Source organism: Tenrec ecaudatus, chromosome 2 (assembly GCF_050624435.1).
Source record: "Tenrec ecaudatus isolate mTenEca1 chromosome 2, mTenEca1.hap1, whole genome shotgun sequence".
Classification (NCBI taxonomy): domain Eukaryota; kingdom Metazoa; phylum Chordata; class Mammalia; order Afrosoricida; family Tenrecidae; genus Tenrec; species Tenrec ecaudatus.
The window spans coordinates 78,174,045-78,193,816 of record NC_134531.1 but is presented as its reverse complement, the minus strand read 5'-3'; the positions used below and the strand labels follow the sequence as shown (position 1 = coordinate 78,193,816).

At 47.1% G+C, this 19,772-nt stretch overlaps 1 protein-coding gene across 3 annotated transcripts in view; it reads right to left on the bottom strand.

Moving 5' to 3' along the window:
- Window positions 1-19,772, bottom strand: part of RASGRF2 (Ras protein specific guanine nucleotide releasing factor 2) — a 279,623-nt gene that overhangs the window by 98,240 nt on the left and 161,611 nt on the right. Inside the window, exons 15-17 of one of the 3 annotated variants that reach the window (XM_075541229.1) lie at window positions 18,568-18,956; window positions 9,491-9,616; window positions 7,251-7,340 (exon numbers count right to left, since the gene is read on the bottom strand). In XM_075541229.1, the coding sequence (XP_075397344.1) occupies window positions 7,251-7,340; window positions 9,491-9,616; window positions 18,568-18,956 (605 nt within the window). Of the gene's footprint in view, window positions 1-7,250; window positions 7,341-9,490; window positions 9,620-18,567; window positions 18,957-19,772 lie in introns of all 3 variants that reach the window. The other 2 variants (XM_075541230.1, XM_075541231.1) reach the window with 2 other exon arrangements.

Below are 19,772 nucleotides of genomic sequence, written 5' to 3'. Positions count from 1 at the left end.
CCTGATCCCATTGACACCTCATGATCACACAGGCTGATGTGCTTCTTCCATGTGGACTTACTTGCTTTCCTGCTAGATGGTTACTTGTTTCATCAAAACTTTAAGATCCCAGATGCTCTATCTTTTGATAGCCAGGCACCATTCACTCACCTGAGCAGGTTTCTCTGACAACTTTGAGATCTCCTCTTAGCCTCCTCCCTCACTGCCCCTTCAGCCCAGCTCGCCTTCCTCTTGGGCATTTTGGCTGTGGGGAGGATGCCCGCTGGATGCCTGCAGACCAGTGCATGGCAAGAGATTTCACAGAGCTGGGCTGCCTGGCCACTGTCACTCTGCCTATCCAGAGCCTGTCGGGTCCATTATCTTTTAATTCAACATTTCCATGAACTTTCTGACACCACCTCACCTTAGAAAAGTACAGCAAGCTTCCCCCTGCCCCTTAGAAAATAGCAAGCTGATCCTAACATTTGCATGGATTACAAAGAACTCAGAATAGTTATAAAATATTAGATAGGAAAACTTAGTAAAAGCCACATTAATCAATATAGTAGGGTATTTGTATAAGGACAGGTATATAGATCAATGGAGCAGAATGGAGAGTCAAATCTAGAGAGACGGTAGACTAGTGATTGTTAGGGGGTTGGGGCAATCAGTAGTGAGAGGAAAAAAGTTTCATTTGGGTTAGTGGAAAAGTTCTGAAAATATGGTGATGCTTGTGCAACTCTGGGAATATTCTAAAATCTACTAAGAATTGTACATTTTGTTGTTATCATGTGCCCCTCGATCAGTTCAGACTCACAGTGACCCTGTGAGCGCAGAGTCCTGTGCCCTGTTCATGGTTATTCCTGTATCTGAGCCCATTGCTGCAGCCACGGGTCAGTCCATCTTTCTGAGGGCCTGCCTCTTTGTCGCTGCCCCTCCACTTTACCACGCACGATGTCCTCCTCCAGGGACTGGTCTCTCCTCACGACATATCCGAAATACACGAGACGGAGTCTCACCATCCTTGCATCTATGAAGCATTCCGGCTGTACTTCTTCCAAGACAGATCAGTTTGTTCTTGTGGCAGTCCATGTTATTTTCAAGATTCTTCATCAATCCCATAATTTAAGTGCACAGATTTTTCCTCAGTCTTTCTCATTCCATGTCCAACTCTCTCATGCATATGAGGCAAGGGAAAACACCGTGACTTGAGCCTGGTGCACCTGAGTCTCACAGTAATAGCCTTGCTTTCAATACTCTACAGAGGTCTGTCCGTGGACTGACCCTACACAACTCATCTTTTAATCGCTTGAGTGCTGCTTCCAGGAGCACCGATTGTGGATCCAAACAAGCTGAAATCGTCGACCACTGGCATCTGTTTCTCTGCTTATCATGGTGTGACCTCCTGGTCCATGTGAGGATCTTGTTTTTCCCACACTGAGCTGTGGTCCATTCTATAGGCGGCAATCCGTGACCTTCAACAGCAAGTGCTTCGCGTCTTTCTCACTTTTAGCAAGCAGAGTTGGGTCATCTGCATATCATGGTTGTTACTAAGCCTTCGTCTGATCCTGATGCCACATTCTTCATATCATGCAGCTTCTCTGATGATTCTTTTCAGCAAACAGATTGATCAAGTATGGTGAGAAGGTAACAACCCGACGCACACCTTTCCTGGTTTTCCACCATGCACCATTCCTTGTTCTGGTCACACGGCTGCCTCTTGATCCACATGCAAACCCCACATGAGCACAATGAACCGTTCCCGGATTCCCATTCTTCTCAAGGCTGTCCATAGTTCGGTATGTACATTTTGACTGCTGTTACTGTTAGGTGTCATTGAGTTGGTTCTGACCCATAGCAGCCTTATGGGCCAGATAGAAACAGCCCAGTCCTTAGCCATTCTCACAATTGTTCCTGTGCCCAAGTTCACTTTAAGTTGGTGAATTTGAAAAAAATTCACAGCTCAATGAAAGTGCTATAAAAATGCACCTGAGAAGATCGGTTTGACAGCAATAATTTGAAGGACTGGGTGAAAGGGCAGTGAGTGTAAGATAATAAGCCCAAACTAAACTCACTGCCACAGAGTTGATGCTGATTCACAAGGACCCTGGAGGAGAGGCTAGAACTTCCCCCTGTGAGTTCCTAAGACTATAACTGCGTCCAGAAGCAGACCGCCTCTTCCTCCCTCGGAGCAACTGGTGGTTTTGAACCGCTGCCCTTGGGGCTGGTAGCCCAGTGTGTAACCACTACACCACCGGTGCACTAAAGTGGAAAAGGAAACAAGAACGGAAGCACAAGCTGAAGACTGGAACCAAGGCCACTGAACAAGCAGAAATAGTTGAATTAGGGTCCTGTTGGTTGCGTACACTTTCACAAAAAAATGCAAAACATTAATATAACTGGAGAAAATTACTATAACAGTCGGTATTATGTTGAGATAAAAAATTAGCAAGACTTTCTAGCATGAAGCAAATTCTTGGTAACTTTCCATGTTTTAAATGCCAAAGAAAAGTGAGAATTTAAATTTATAACTTGGAACAACATCAATGAATTGTGTGTACTGTATAAAAACTGAGAAAGAGGAAGACTCTTTATAAGAGAGACTGACACAGTGGGCTCACAAATAACAGTTGTGAAGGTGGTAGGGCTGGGAAGCACATCAGTCTGGGGTACACAGGTTGCTGAGAGTTGCAATTTTTTGACAGTTATTTGACCTAATAACAACAACAACAGGAAAAAATACCCAAAAGATAATGTAGCTGAGGTTTAGGGAAGGATAAAAGTAAGGTTAGTATACAACTGCTGCAAATAATATGGAGCCACAGACTTCCCACCCTTGTGAGGATATTGTAGGACCAGGTGGTGTTTGTTCTGTTGTACATGAGGTTGCTATGAGTCAGAGCCACTCAACAGCAGATAACAACAAAAACAAAATAGACTTTTAAACAAGAAAGGGAGCTCCGGCATTATACCAACTCAGCGATTCTCAAACGTTAGGATGCAATAGAAATTTAAGCACCTTTTTTGATTCAGTGCATTTGGCAAGAGGCCTATGAATGAGCATGTCTAACAAATTCCCAGGTCAGATGCTGCTGCTGGCGCAGGGATCATACTGCAAGAACCGGGAGATCGAGTTCAACTCTCAGGGTTCATTCATGAGGAACCCAAGCTGAGACACATCTAGGGCTCAATCTAGTTCGCTGCATGTTCCATCAGCAATCTCCCAGGATTTTAGATATCAAGACCTGAAAGCATAAATTGTTTTTAGATTACAGGATCAAATCCCTAACAGGAAGGGAGTGAGTGTTTTCATTACCTGCTTCCACCGAATTAATTGAGTAGTCTTTAAATTGGCCTGCTACATCACTTGAAAACATCCAGTGTTCACCGGCATTATCTTAGTTAAACAAAAATGTGTGTGTGCACGTGTGTGTGTGTGTGTGTGTGTGTGTGCTTCCTTCTCTCTTTGGGCCCCGTTGTGTCAGCTGGAGAACTTCAAAAGTTCCCAATGCCTTGGAAGAAGCACAGCAGCCTGTGTGAGCATGAGGCATTGCCGGGATCAGGCAACAGGCATCAGAAAACCCGAAACAAAACAAAAACTATATATTGTTGAGAAAGAGGGGGATCACAGCAGAGACTCAGAACCCATCGTAGACAGTAGGACACCCCTCACAGAAGGGTCACAAGGAAGGGATGAGTCAACTGGGGTGCAGTCTAGCACTGATGAAACACACAGTATTCCTCTGGTTCTTTGAGGCTCCCTCACCCGCACTATCACGCCCCGGTCCTGCCTTTCAGTTCTGGCTAGCCTGGAGCATGTACACTGGTGCAGATAAGAGCTCAGGACACACAGAATCCAGGTCAGATAAACCCTTCAGGAACAGAACTGGGAGTAGCGATACCAGGAGGGTAGGGGAAAGGTGGGCAGGAAGGGTGAACTGATCACAATGATTGACACATAACACATCCCCCACGTCCCTCCCCACCGAAGGAGACGAACAACAGAAACGTGGGTGAAGGAGAAGCGGTCAGTGTAAAATATGAAAATGATAATAATCTATAATTTATTAAGAAGTCACAAGGGTGGGAGGGGGGAGGGAGGGAAAAAAGGAGCTGATACCAAGGGCTCAAATAGAAAGTAACTGTTCAGATAAGGATGATGGAACATATGTACAAATGTGTTTGATACAATTGATGTATTGATTGTTATAAGAGCTATAAGATCCTCCAATAAAATTACCTTTAAAAAAACCCATGATGACCAAGATGTACCCCCAGGCCAATCGAACCATAATGCTTAAGTGTCAGACTAGGAACCGGCCTCGCTCCTATCACACTCAGCTCTCCCCTGGGTTACACAAGGTCAGGCTGGCTGGAAAGAGGGAAAATAGATTATGAATTATCTACAAGTAACAGGTCGTTCTCAATTTCCTTAAGCAATTGGAACTGTGCCATTAATTTTCCCATAAGTGCAGTCAACCATTCCTCTATTTTGTTAATTTATGTTGATGTGCACAGAAGTGTGAAACATATAATCTGCTCACAGATAATCAAGAGTTGCTTGTAGTAAGTTCATTCCCATTATTTCCACTCTCGTAAAAATAACCCACCTCGGATTTTCATACTGCATTTTAGATCATTTCATAAACTCTATAATTAATTCTCAAGCTTCAGGTGTATAGTCGACGCCATGATAGGTCCTGATTTATTTATTCACTGCATTTGCATTTCTATTCATATCATAACTATAGCCAAACTGCACCTGCAGATCCCAAACTGCATCAGCAGTCGTCTGAAATACACGCATTTTCATTTCTACATTGGCAGCAGTGCTACGACACCTTAGATGCCCACAGACTAACCATATTTGTATTTGAACCCCACCACGCATCTGCCGGTTTGTTGTCGTGTGGTAGCTTGCTTCTTGCTCAACGCCGGCAGCCCTGCCACTGGCATTTCAAATACCAACATGGCCACTCGACATGGGCAGATTTCAGTGGACCCTCCAAATGAGGATGGACTAAGAAGAGAGACCCGAAGCCCTCCTCCTGAAAATCCGCCAATTAAGACTCTACAGATGACAACATAGCGGCTGATGTCATGCTGGAAGAAGCGCCACCGGGATTGGAAGGCCACCACAATGGGGTTCAATGTACCAACAATTCTGAAGATGACACAGGACTGGAAGTCATCTTCTTCTGTTCTACACAGGTTGTCGTGAGTCTAAGGCAACTGACGTGGAAACAAGTAAGACACTTGCACCAATCATGTTAGGCGGCACACAGAAACCCCATCAGGCATCCTCTGTCTCATGTATATTAGACTCGTTAATCTTGTAATGTAAGTTGGTTAGAGTTAAAGCCCTACCACAGCAACGTGGACGCCGAAGAAGGGACAGGCTCTGGATTCCCTGGGTAGAAGTGGCTCAGAGGGCAAACAATGGGGGCTTCTATTGAATGAAAACACAGCACCTTAGTAGTGCTGCGGAACCAAAATCCAACCTTTGGAGGTCACCTTAATAGACGGTCTTATAAAATCCAAAATATCATCTGCAATTAACGTGCTCCCTCAACCATCTATGACAGGCGACCAGACCGTCCCCATTTCCCGCAAAGCGTGAGAAGGCCGGGGAAGGGAAGCTGAATTACACCGAGTGGACCTGCTAGCCAATGTCTCGGAACAGGACACTGATGCTTGCCGTGTCGACTTCCACCTGACACACACCCAAACACAAAACAACCCTGAAATAAGACACGGCATTAAGGTCAGGAGGAGTTCCTGGGTGGTACAAATGGGTAAGCACTAACTAGGAAAGCGCCAACTACAGAAGGTTGGAAGTTGGAGGCCCCCCAGAGCCCCCTCAAAAGGGAAGTGTGAGAGAGCTGAGGCTGAGAAGGCGGTGATGAGCATGCTAGGGCGCACACTTCCCCGCTGACCCACGCGGGAACCCCCTACCACCACCGCCTCGTTGCGACACTCAGCTGGGAAAGAGCATTCGGCTATTTCATCTTCACCAACATCTCAGGGAAAATGAAGCTTCTCCTACCCAGGCTCCAGCCAAAGGAGACACGGGCTCATCTTGAATTCACTCCGAAAGCTCTTCCCGCACCCAAACTGGGCTGCAATTAGGAAGCCTGTAAGGGACAGCTCTGGTACCTCATTTTCCCAAACAGTTTGCAAAACCGGAAGATGCCTCAGGGAATCACAACTCACAAGCAACTCTTTTGAAAATGCAGCAAAGACTTCCCCCCAACTGCACGCACGATGCCCATCTGCCACCGCGGGGTCCAGTCAGGCATCTACCTCAGCTGGATGGATGAAGTATCAGCGCTCAGACCAGTCCGCGCAGTTTGGTGTTAGGCGGACAGAACTTTGGGGAGCAGGTGTTAGAATGTGTGGGGAGGGGAAACCACCCCAATTTGTCTGATCCCATCGAGTGTAGTGTTTGTGGGGAAACGCTGAAGTGGAAAGTGGTCAGTCTGCCATGGTGTCCATTCGGATGGAATACACATAATTACTAACAGAGTTCCATTTATTTGGACACGTCTGTCTTTGGGCTTACTTCAGTTTTGAAAGAATTCACGCAGGGGTTACCCACTGGCCACAACTGTGAATGTGGGCTCCGAGGCTTTGTAAATGGAAGCCTTTGTGGGGCAAACAATGACTAATGAACAAACACTCTCCGCCATGCACATCCTAAGGATGCGAACCCACAGGTGAGCACCCTCACAGTGACAAGGTGGTTTAAGCCACGGATTCATTTCAATACAAGGTCCTCCTTGCTTAGGAGAGAAGAGGATGCATGCACATTGAAATAATTCCCATCCATTCAAACACTGTCCTTTCATTTTCAGGGCTTCGCCTTTACTGGGAACATTAATGGACATGCCTCAGAACGCATTTTGGAGCCAGTGGAAATGAATAGCAAACAGTAATTATGAGTCAGTTAAGGACATGTCCTCCTGGCCCATCTCTCCTCCCTCTCCAAGTTCTCCCTCCCACCTTGCATATCCTTTTGGCATGGCACGCCATCAAAACAGAATCAAGTATTCCCAGCCATTTGGCTAACATGGCTAAAGAACGCCATAGCACAGGAAGGGAGCGATCACACAGCCTTCTTTGAAACATTTTTTCCCCGATGTAATGCACAGACCACTGTGTGACCAGTGCCTTACTTTCAAAATAGGCTTCTCGTGGGCAGTTACAGCTGCTGCACCACCAAGCTCCTGGGAGGCAGCATGGCATGAGCTGCTCTTTTCTACCCGGCTCACCTGGAGGACTCCCGTGTCCCGCCGCGGCTGTCGCGATTGCAAAAGCTGAAGCAGGTGACACCGAGCAGAGGGCACTGTCAGCAGTTTGTCCTGGTGATGCCAAAAAATAAATAAATTAAAATGGAATGGTGAGATCAGCGGCTAATACTCTGCAATAAATACTCTGTAATTCTCATTTTCATTCTTTACATTGGATGAAAAACCTCAACCGCCATTAAGCCGATGCTTACTAGTAATGACCCAGTAGGACAGGGTAGAACTGCCCCTGTGGGTTTCGGAGATCGTAACTGTTTATGGGAGTTAGAAAGCCCCATCTTTCTCCCTCGAGGAGGCTAGTGGTTTCGAACGGCCGACCTTGAGGTTAGCAGCCCAATGGTAACCACTATTACACCACCATAGCGTGAGTCAAATATCCTGGTTTGTCCCTGTGAAGAGGCAAATAACACGATTCTACAATTGCACAATTGTAACAATTGTAACAATTGCGCAATTGTAACAATTGCACAATTTTAACAATTGCACTCTGTTGCCAAGACCAGGGAAAACAGGTTCACCACACCTTACACACGAATCTTCTGACAGTGGAAAACAACCCAACTGGCCCTCAATGGATAAATGGGTAAATCCAACGTGGTATATGCATAGAGTGTAATAGTGTTCACTCATAAAAAAGAAATAACCATACAACAGCATACACGGACCTAGAAAACATTATCCTAAGTATGTGGCGGCCAGGATGGGGTGGGGGGGTGGGGGCACAGGTGGCCGGATACAAAAGGCCACATATCATGTGATCACCCTGGTCCAAAGTAAACAAATCCACAGAGAGAGTGGATTGGGGGTTGCTAGCCTGGTGGGGAAGGTGGGGAGAAGGGGGCTGGGAAGTGACTGTGAACCCTGAGTTTGAGGGAAGAGGACAGTGTGCAGAGTAATTAAAATATTCTAGAACTGCACAGTAGCTGTGATTACACAGTTTTGCGAATATTATGCTGGAAAACAGTTAAAAGGGAGAGCTTTGTGGTATGTGAATGACGTCGCAGTGAAAAAAGATTTCCTTCTTTTTAAAAAAGATTCTATATCAGCTACTGGTAGAAGTTTCTTCTTGAAACACGTTTAAAGCTTGGGATAGATTCAACGCGGCTCTTCTAAAATCTAAAGTTTCCCCGAGCCACTTGCGCCATCCCTGGGCCCCTCAGACTGTTCTCTACACGGCATTTGAGACAGACGTAGATGCTAACCTCACCGTTTATCCCCACTCGGGCTTTATGGAAAACCCGTCTTCTGTGAGTCTAGCCTAAAGGGTTTTTGTTAGCTTGCTCTGGAGCTCCCCAGGCATGCTTAAGACAAACACATAAGGGAGGAAGCCAAGAGCTGCTCAGGGGGGCAGGCGTGATAGCACACAGCAGCTCCACGCTGTCCTTACGAAGAAGCAGCCTTAAAATACATCTGGAACAAGGCAGCAAGTAGGCAGGTGAACAGACAACATTTCTGTAGACAGTGAGAGAATGTGTAACACGCCCCGGCTTGGACTCTCTGTTACATCAAAGGGTTTAGCTAATAAGTTTAATTTATATAATTCCTACTTACATAAGGATTTCCAAGCAAATAATCCTTACACAAAATTTTAAATTTATAGATGAATATCAATATATGACAAGTGGTTTATGAGACTATAAAATAGAGGCCAAATTATAGTAACAGGCTGAATAGCAAACACCTCATTCTTGCCTTAGTAGAGCTTGCTTTAAGCTTTGAGCTCTGACCTTGAAGTTTTCCAGGCTACAGTGAACTGTGGGAGGCTTGTCAAGGGCATTGCCAGGTCTGGATTGATAGGCTCGTAGATGAGTCCAGATCTGGCTATGATAAGCCAGGAACATTGTCAGATAGTCTAAATGGCCCATAACAGACCAAGAGTCTGAAATCAACCAAGATATCTTTTGTTAAATTGTCTTTCTTGAAAACACGCATATAAAGGTTAAAAAAAAGTTTTCATATTTTATTGGGTTACTTGGGATGAATCTGATTTCATAATTGTGTGATTTTTCCCTTTTGACTTGAAATAATTAGCTTGAGGAGAAAAAAAATTAAACACCTCAAAGATAATTGTTATTTTATTTGGATATTTTTATTCGCACCATGGGAAAAATAATCTAAGGATTTATACCTTTCGCTCTGGTGATTTTTCTCTCCAATTGGAGAGTGTCTATTAGATATTTCTGAGTCTCTCTCCGAGTTCTCACCTCCAGGCTGGCGATAGCGGAGGTGCCTAGGAGTTGAGGGGGATCTGCAGGGCGAAAGTTCCGTGGCATCCGCAGCTGGGGCACTTTCCACTCCTGCTCGGTCCGCGGGTGCAGATGCTAGGACTGCTGCTGGAAAACATGGTGCATTTTAATTCCAGAGCTTCCTGACAGCACTGTGCAGGGAAAGAGAAAGGTTCGTTATGGGGAACAGGCGATGCCTGGTTGTCTGTGTTTGTAAGGCTTTCATATGAAATCCAGCCATTCTGCTTGACAGACGGCCAAAGACACAAAATCAAAAGATAGATCTTTTTAACCCTGCTTGTGCCCCTGCTGCCCCTGCCTGTCCCTGCCCAGTTTCTCTGCCCCACACAGTAGTAAGGGTTGAAGAGAAAATGGAGTATGTATTGGATCCCCTGCCTTTCAGAAGGGGCCGGGGCTGGCTTTTCCAGATTATAAATCAGAATGGAGTGGAAAATTGAGACTTCATTTGTCCTTTGCTCCGGTTGCTCCCTGAAGCTAACCAACGATTGAAGCTCAATGCATGCGATCCACCAGGAAGCTGCATGGTCCGGGACCTAAGGATATTGAAGCTCAATGCATGCGATCCACCAGGAAGCCGCATGGTCCGGGACCTAAGGATATTGAAGCTCAATGCATGCGATCCACCAGGAAGCTGCATGGTCCGGGACCTAAGGATATTGAAGCTCAATGCATGCGATCCACCAGGAAGCTGCATGGTCCGGGACCTAAGGTTATTGAAGCTCAATGCATGTGATCCACCAGGAAGCTGCATGGTCCGGGACCTAAGGATATTGAAGCTCAATGCATGCGATCCACCAGGAAGCTGCATGGTCCGGGACCTAAGGATCTCGAAGCTCAATGCATGCGATCCACCAGGAAGCTGCATGGTCCGGGACCTAAGGATATTGAAGCTCAATGCATGCGATCCACCAGGAAGCCGCATGGTCCGGGACCTAAGGATATTGAAGCTCAATGCATGCGATCCACCAGGAAGCTGCATGGTCCGGGACCTAAGGATATTGAAGCTCAATGCATGCGATCCACCAGGAAGCCGCATGGTCCGGGACCTAAGGATATTGAAGCTCAATGCATGCGATCCACCAGGAAGCTGCATGGTCCGGGACCTAAGGATATTGAAGCTCAATGCATGCGATCCACCAGGAAGCCGCGTGGTCCGGGACCTAAGGATATTGAAGCTCAATGCATGCGATCCACCAGGAAGCTGCATGGTCCGGGACCTAAGGATATTGAAGCTCAATGCATGCGATCCACCAGGAAGCTGCATGGTCCGGGACCTAAGGATATTGAAGCTCAATGCATGCGATCCACCAGGAAGCCGCATGGTCCGGGACCTAAGGATATCGAGCTGTACTGTTCAAACGGGCAGCGCTAGTCAGATACAGCGGTAAGCATTTCAACTTCAATGAAGCAAAGTTAAAGCAAATCGTTCAGGTGTCCGTGGGCGCAACGTAAGTGCTCAGCAGCAAGCTGTGGTCGTGACTGCAGCACTGGACAGCACACATCTACAGCACGCCATGCTCCCAGAGCCCTCCATCGGATAGCCCTGATCTAGAGCAACAGGTCAGCAGGCTGGGAGGCAGAAGTGCTTGACACAATGTTGGCCCCTTTGCTGCAACCCACACCCCCAAGAATAAAAGACACATCATTATTTGGGTCACATGTAAGCTATTGCTGATGATATTTCCATACCCCTTCCGCTGACTTAACCCACTGCCATTGAGTTGATTCTGACTCCTTGGGACCCTATCATACAGAGATATGCTCCTTAATGTTTCCGACACTGCAAAACTTTATTACATAGCCACAGTTGTCAAAACAGCCTGGCCAATGAATGTATAAATGAGCTTGACACAATGGATGGATGGATTGTGATAAGAGTTGTACGAGTCCCCAGTAAAATGATTTAAAATAAAACAAAACAGGCTGGTATTGGTACAGCAATAGGTGCACAGATCAATGGAACAGCATTGGGAACCCAGAGGCAAATCTATCTTCCTACACACAAGTGATCTTTGACAAAGGCCCAAATGCATTACATGGGGAAGATATGGTCTCTTTAACAAATGGCGTGGGTAATACTGGATATACATTTGTCGAAGAACAAACAGCACCCATATTTCACACACAATACAAAAAAACAAACTCAAGATGGATCAAAGACCTAAATGCGAAACCTAGAAATAAAAAGATCATTGATGAAAATATCGGAATAAATATAGGAACCCCAAAATAGCCTAAATGCACTACCAAACATAATGGAAAACCCACAAACAATAGAGACAAAACAGATGAAAGACCTCCGAAAACTTAGATACTTAAGTGTCTGGAAAGATTTCACAAAGAGTGAAAAGAGAGCCCACAGCCTGGGAAAACGGTTTTGACAATGGCATACCAGACAAGGGACTAATCTCTATAATCTACAGAAAACTTCAACACCTCAACAACAGAAGAAGACAATCCATTTTTTTTTAAATGGGCAGGGGACAGTTCACCAAAGAAGACATTCAGGTGGCCAGCAAACTCATAAAGAAATGCTTGCACTCACTAGCCATTTGAGAGACGTAAGTCAAAGCAACTCACCCCAGCATTATTAGCAAAGGTAAAAAGACAACAGAAAACAACAAATGCTGGCAAGGATCTGTAGAGACTGGAACCCTCACCCACTGCGGGTGGGACTGAAAATCAGTGCAATCAAGGTGGAAAACAGTGTGGCACTTCTCAGAAAGGTAGGGAGAGAAATACCATAGGCCCCAGCAGTTTCTCTACTCGGTATATGTCCCAGAGCTGTGGCATGAACAGATACACACACACACACACACACATACACACACACACACACACACACACACACACACACACACATGGTCATGGCAGTGCTATTCACATTAGCAAACAGACAGAAAGAACCTAAATGTCCACTCGTGGAAGAGGGGATTAAAAAGAACCTTGGTCCATACACACAATGGGACAGCAAGCAATGTTAAAGAAGAATGGTGGCACTTTGAAACCTCCTCGCCCGGAGGAACCTGGAGGACATGAGGCGAAGTGGAATTAGTTCATCTCAAAAAGCAAACTCTTGTGTGAGACCACGATTATAACATGCCAAGAAAAGATCTTCCCACTAATGGAAACACTCCTGCTGGCTGGTTCCCAGGGGTGAGAGGAGAAGAGAAGAAGGAAAAATCACTGGCTAGAGGGGGAGGTGAGGCAATAACCAAAGCAAAACCATAAAATAATTTCTAAATGGTAAAATAAAACAGATGTCCTGAGACTGCAAATCTTTATGGGGACAGACAGCATCATCGTCTTGTCAGAGTGACTGCTGGGTTTTGTTAGACCTTGCCTTTTGTTAACCGCCCAAACGTCACCCCACTACGCCACCTTAGGTGGTGCAAAGGGTTAAGCAAAGGGCTACTACCTGAAAGGCTGGCAGCTTGAACCCACCCACAGGCTTCTGGGGAAAGGGCCTGGTGACCTGCTTCAGAAAGGGCACAGCCTTGAAAACCCTGAGAAGCAGCTCCACTCGGCACGCGTGGGACTGGACGGAGTCAGGATAGGCTCCACAGCACCTAGCAGCACCACACTGGCCGAAGAGCCAGGTACAACCACAACTGTGCGTCCGTGGTTTCAACGAAAAGCACTCAAAGAATTTGCCCAACTAGGCCATTAATTCTTCCCCAGACTTATATTCAACTCCCACTGATAACACGCTTGGTGTCACTTTGGCTATTTTTGCATTTCCCTCTGTCAGCAGCACTCCGCTCCGGCTTCCTTGGCCAGCCCATTTGAAATGTCACTCTACATATTTTGCACATCGCTAATGACTTCGCATCAAGCCATTTTCACACTTGTGTGTGATTTGTTCTCTTAGAAATGTGGCCACAATTCTGCTCTTTAGAAACACAAAGGGCCGGGGAAGGAAAATGGTTAGACTCTTCCCTTGAATGACATAATTACAGTAAAGCGGGCAGCGGAGGCACGAGGCAGACAAAATATCAGTGCTTAGCTGTTAGTTTTATTGTTTTCTAAATGCAGTAATGGCAGGCATCTGCTCTGGAGAGAAAAAGCAGAACATTAGGCACAGTTCTTTTCTGGGTTTGATTCCACCATTCATTTGAGGCAAAGGAGGAAATCACGAGTCAGCAACTACATTGAGCCCCCAAACTTTCCCGTGGGAGAGCTGGTCAGGCCAGAATATCTACGGGAAGATTAAGCTAAGGAACAACAAACGTCCTCACTCCATCAAGTCAATAGTTCTGCTTATCTCAACCCTGTAAGGCAGGGGAAAACCACTGCCGGGACCCCTGCGACTGAAACTCTTTATGGGAGTTGACAGCCTCATCTTTCTCCCATGCAACGGTTGCCGGTTTCCAACTGCTGACCTCATGGTTAGCAGCCCAACGCTTCGCTGCTCCTCCACCAGGGCTCCTTCGAAAAAACAGGCAAGAAACAAACAAACAAACAGCTAACAAATATACTCAAGTATATACTCAAGTATAAGCCGACCCAACTATCAGCCGAGGCACCTAATTTTACCACAAAACGGCATTAAAAATGTGCTGAAAAACTCGGCTTATACACAAGTATATACGGTATGTTCGAAGAATGGGGAAAAATAAGCTTCAGTGGCGCGGGAGAAAAAACATGTCTTTCTGGCATGTTCCCTGCTGATCAAGTCCCATGTAAACAGCTTTCCTAACAGGATGAAGGGGCTCCAGATGCATGAGCAACATGGGATGCGCGTTCAGCCCAGGTAGGCAGCTTTGGACCTCAGCACACCATCACAGACACTAACCAGTCGTAGGGGGAGGGCGACAAAGTCTGAACCAAGTCGCACAGCCACTGCCCAAAAGGAATGTCTGTTTCTTTCCACTGACGTGATCACCGGGTGAAATTGGGACGCAGCTGAGTCTGGTTAACAAAAGCACCCCGTGCAGAAGCAAGAGGAGTTTGCGTGGTATGGAGAGGGAAGCACATTGGCGAATTCTGGTGAGAGACATAGATGATTTGGGGGACTGAAGTGGAGGGAAATTAAATTCCATACAGGAGACCGAATTCAAGTCCAGGTCAATGGTCCTGCGGCTGCACCGCTGGTCAGTGGAGGCTCAGGCGTTGCTGTGACGCTGAATACATTTCGGCGCGGCTGCCAGACCAGGATGGACTGGGAAGAAAGCTCTGGAAACCCCACAGATCCCAAGGGTCTGATCTGCAAATGATCAGAACCAGCAACATCTTGGGCAGTTGTACCTGGGGGGCCATGAGTCAGAGATGAACAAAACAACAGCTAACAATGACGGCACCGTTCCCTCCAAAAGGCCAAGGCTCATTCATTTTAAGAATGATTCCTTACAAATCTGGCTAGACCAGAGCATGTACATTGGTATAGATAGGAACTGGAAATACAGGGAATCCAGGATGGATGATCCCTTCAGGACCAGTGGTGTGAGTGGTGATACTGGTAGGGTAGAAGGAGGGTGGGTTGGAAAGGGGGAACCAATTATAAGGATCTACATGTGACCTCTTCCCTGGGGGAACAAACAACAGAAAAGTGGGTGACGGGATACGTTGGACAGTAAGATATGACAAAATAATAATAATTTATAAATTATCAAGGGTTCATGAGGGAGGGGTCAGGGGGAGGAAGAGGAAAACTGAGGAGCTGATATTAAGGGCTCAAGTAGAAAGCAAATGTTTTGAGAATGATGATGGCAACAAATGTACAAATGTGCTTGACACAATAGATGGATGTATGGATTGTGATAAGAATTGTATGATCCCCCAATAAAATGATTTTAAAAAAAAGAACGATTCCCTACTTAAGTTCTCTTGTTATAAAACTCTCAAAAGGCTGGCATTATCATCGCAAGGACAATAAGTCAGAGAAAGTGCACTGACGTAATTCAAATAGTGTACTGCGGACCTAAAACTGTCGACCCAACTGGTGTGGGAGAGACTTTTGGCCTCAGGAAGGAATTAAGGAGTGAAGCTGGTATCATGAGAGAAGATTGTAGGCAATTTTATCCTGACAAGAGAAGCAGGGATTTACTCCCCTAAGTTATACATTCTGGGAAGGATTTCAGTGAGAAACATAAATTAGGAGCTCAAGTGTATCTCTTAATTCTCTATTACGAGAGAGAAGCTAGTATTTCTGTCACATGTCTAGTCACAGGTTCTCTCCGTCTGCTAGGCCAGGTCATAAAGAACCAGCAGGATCACATGACCAGGCTCGCCAGCCGTCCCTGTTCACAACGATCCACTCTGTCCAACATCTGCAATGCCAGGCCTTCAAGGTTTTTGCCAGTGTCCATCCCTGGGCACTTGATTCAAGCTTTATTTTTCCTTGGTCTCCTTCGGTCTTACCTATCCCCACTTATTTCTCCAGGAAAAATCCTATCGATCCTACCACAGAGGAGGGCCATCAAAAAAGAGAAAGATCCTCCATGAGATGGATTGAGACAGTGGCTGTAACGACGGGCTCAAACCAAACACTTCTGAGGATGGTCAGGACTGGGCAGTGTTTTCTTATGCTGTTCATGGCGCTGCTATGAGCTGGAACAGACTCACTGGCGACCACCACCCCCACTGTGGCCACGCCGCCAGCCCAGATGGGAGTCCAAGCAGGTTCAATGGCATGGCAGCGAGCATCCTGTACCCATTGCCACCAGTCACACACAGTGCTCATAGGAAACGAATGTGGGGCGGGGGGTGGGTGGGTGAGGACAGGTTTGCACGGTTTGGGAAGACAACCCAATACCACACACATTATATGTATATATGGTATACACTCTGAGCTCGGGTTTTGAGGACTCAGAATGCGGGAATTGAGGAGGAACACTGTGGAACATTCCTGGCGCGATCAGTGGAAGAATTAGGATAAGCAATGAGCCTCTTGGGTGGGGACCGCTGGAACCAGGAGTTGCAATTGACCTGGCAGCAACTAACAGGAAGAACATAACTATGACTGTCACAAAGTTCGTGGAAAAATAGAATTCAAAGAGAATGATGGCATTTTCCCATGAACTTCCTAAACCCTCCTTGGGTTTAGATGGCAGCAACGCAGACAGTTACCAATATTACTTTTGCCTTTTTAGTAACAACAACAAATTCTACAGCACAGCTCTTTGGGGCAAGTAGGTACTGGTACCAAATGACACTCTGGTTTGGTTTATTCGGACACAATCTCCCCGACTTTTCACCTCCCAGGACACCCTGTCTGGAGCTTTTCTATCAGAGCCCCTCTGCCCTCAAACTTGCTCTGCATCGACCTTCGCCACAGAACAAGGTTCTCAGGGCAAGGACCTCATCTTCTTTACCTGCTGCCCCGAACACAAAGTCTGCATGGAGAAGATGCCCATTCAACAACTCACCAGGACTGCCCGCGCTCCCATCCAGGACCAGGGACAGCAAACTAAAGCCACCGAGGCACAGGCATTTGACCGGAAATGCTTCCTCCCTACCTCAGAATAACATAGGGATCCCAACTCTCCCCACCTCGCTTCTCTCCCGATCACCACTGTCCCATAGGGGGCAGGAAAGAACCTCTCCTAGCAAAGGCTTGCAGGTCTTAGGCTGCCCTAGCCCGGAAGGCGGATTGAGATAAGCTTCTTCCCTAAATCACTTCCTCCAGGGAGGCTTGAATCCCAGATGCCCTTGTCAGCCAGGGCCCTGCCTCATTATTCCATAGAAAAATCCATCATGATTCAGCAGCAGCTTGTTGTTCTAATGACTTTTTAATTATCTTCCCCGTTCCCTCCTCCTTCATTGCTAACTTGTCAATTTAAACACTTTCGTGTTGCACAGGGCGCTACTTTGCAGGATGGCAAGCACCCCCAGTTAAAACTCCATTAAGGACTCCACTGGGCAAGCCTATTTAAGGCATGTGAGCTAGCAACCGCATGGGCATCTCAGGCAGGGAACTGTTTCCAGCTAGGCGAGCCTCCTTGACAGGCAGGCGCACGGTGTGCCCGATTGTGAACAGATCACCAATCGCAGTGAATGTGTTTAAGGGACCTTGCTCATTTGACTATGAAACCCTTTGATTTTCATCGTCCAGCGCGGGACTTCAACAGCAACACGTGTCCTATCACCCTGACTCAACTAACTGAGGAAGTGAGGTGGGAGGCGGAGGACCTTAAACTAGCTCGCCCAGTGTTTCACTTGAACCTTTACTACCTGCCAGGCACCGGCCTAGGCACCGAAGGTACACATATGTACTACACGGGCATGGAGGCTGAGAAAGACTGACCAGGCAGATGGAAGAACAAGCGCAAATGACCCTTGGGTTGCTGGGAAGCAAAAACCAGGGCAATGAACTTGAGGAGCTTAGTAGATGAGCGAGAACCTGCTAAGAGAGGGCTTGGAGAATAAGACAAGACCTAAGTACCACAGAGCCTTGAACATGTGGGGAGAGAGGATCTCCTTTACGTGGCATGGGAAGACATTAAAGAAAATCAGCAGGAAATGATGTGATCTGATTCGCATTTTACAAAACAACCCTGGCTGCAGCGTAAAGAATGAACACTGACCACCCCCACGACCCCACCAAATTGATTTTTCTCATGTCACTGTTGTGTTATGGTGGGTTGCCTTGGTAACCAGACTGAAGAACCCATCGTAACGATTCCATGCAAGGTCATCCTCAGCAGTGGGAAGGCAGCAAGCAGTACCAATTCTTCAAGTGGACACTGGCGGAGGAGAAGCTCCTCACAGTCTTCCTCTCTGCAAAGCGCCTTCAGCCAACCAGCCTTGACCAAGGTCCAAGAAGAACCGCCTGGTAGTAATACTGTGAAATATACAACCATTTAGTCCAGAACTGACTGCACTGCACTTTTTTACTTTAGGAAGCAACAGGACAGCCAACCTTGCTCTCTGGCCCACAAGAGCTAGCAGGACCTACCGGGATTCTCTAAGTAGCCAATGCACCATTCTACTTTCTCTACAGGTGTACGAGAGGCACGGAGAAAGGGAGCCAGAAGGAGTGGGGCGGTGGGGAGAGCAGGTGGCCAATAGGTGGGGGTGTGGCAGGAGGATAATACCTCTTTGAATACTTCGCTTTAGCTTGTTACACAGCTCCACGCGGGGGTTATCTACATTCTCTTCTACAGATCTCGGGCTTTGCTCTGGAGAAGAGAGGCCTCGGCTAAGATCCAACGGTACTTTACCAGTGTGCGGCGGTGGGGACGCGGCGGGGCTCTGTGTGGCCGTGGGACTGCTGGATGCTGAGGAGGTAGTCAGGTCCAAAGCTCCTATCCTTGAGTTCAAGGGAGAAGTCAAGGACAGCTTTCTGGCTCTCACGGGGGAGGAGGTTCTAGACACAGCCCTTGGTGGTGGGGAAGAGAATTTGCGACACAGATGCGGGGATTTTCCATCCGCCAAGTGTTCACCTCTGTTGTTCTGGCTGATGGCAAAAAATAATTCCAGTGACCTAAAAGTAAGAGCAAAGCCCATGAACAGATCATCGCCCAGTGAAAATGATTTCCAAAGTGTCTTTCAAGAGCGTGTCCCGTAGGTTTACTGCTGTTAGGTGTCACTGAAGCGCTTCCGACCCATAGTGACACTGTGCACAACCGGGCAGGTGCCTCGGCGTAAAGCACAAAGGATCCTTGCACTTGGGGTACTGGGTGTGCCCCGTGTGACTGGGATCGTGGGAGTGCTCATCGATCGTGGTGGAATTCTCCCCGCCAAGGAGACCAGGGTTTGATCCCTGACCATGCACCTCAGGCACAGCCACCACTTGTCTGCCAGGGGTCGCATGATGTCACGATAATGCTGAACCGGGTTCGGCGGCTCTTCCAGACCGAGATGACCGAGGGAGGAAGGGCTACTTCTCTACTTTTGCAAACCAGCCCATGGAAATCCTGTGGACCACAATGGTGCCGTTTCCGACTCACTGTGGGGCTGGCGCAGGGCCGGCAGCATTTGCCTCCTCTAGCCCTAGGAAACCCCTGGACTGAGAGGTGAGGCTGACACCAGCTAATGACAAATGCTACGTGCAAATATACCCCGCGTCCTGTGTAACGGACACAAGACACGTGTCTGACATTTCCTGGTGCCCTGCTACTTAACTGTGGTCTGAACACCAACCAGGAGTCCAGGCCCAAGCTGCACAAGATCCCACTTGCTTATTTCCCACTTTAAATGCTCCCACTTTCAAATAATATTCATTATTTAATGAATATTAAACTTTATTCACTCAACGACTCATCGGGTCGATGCCGACTCTGCAGCCACCCTGTGGGAC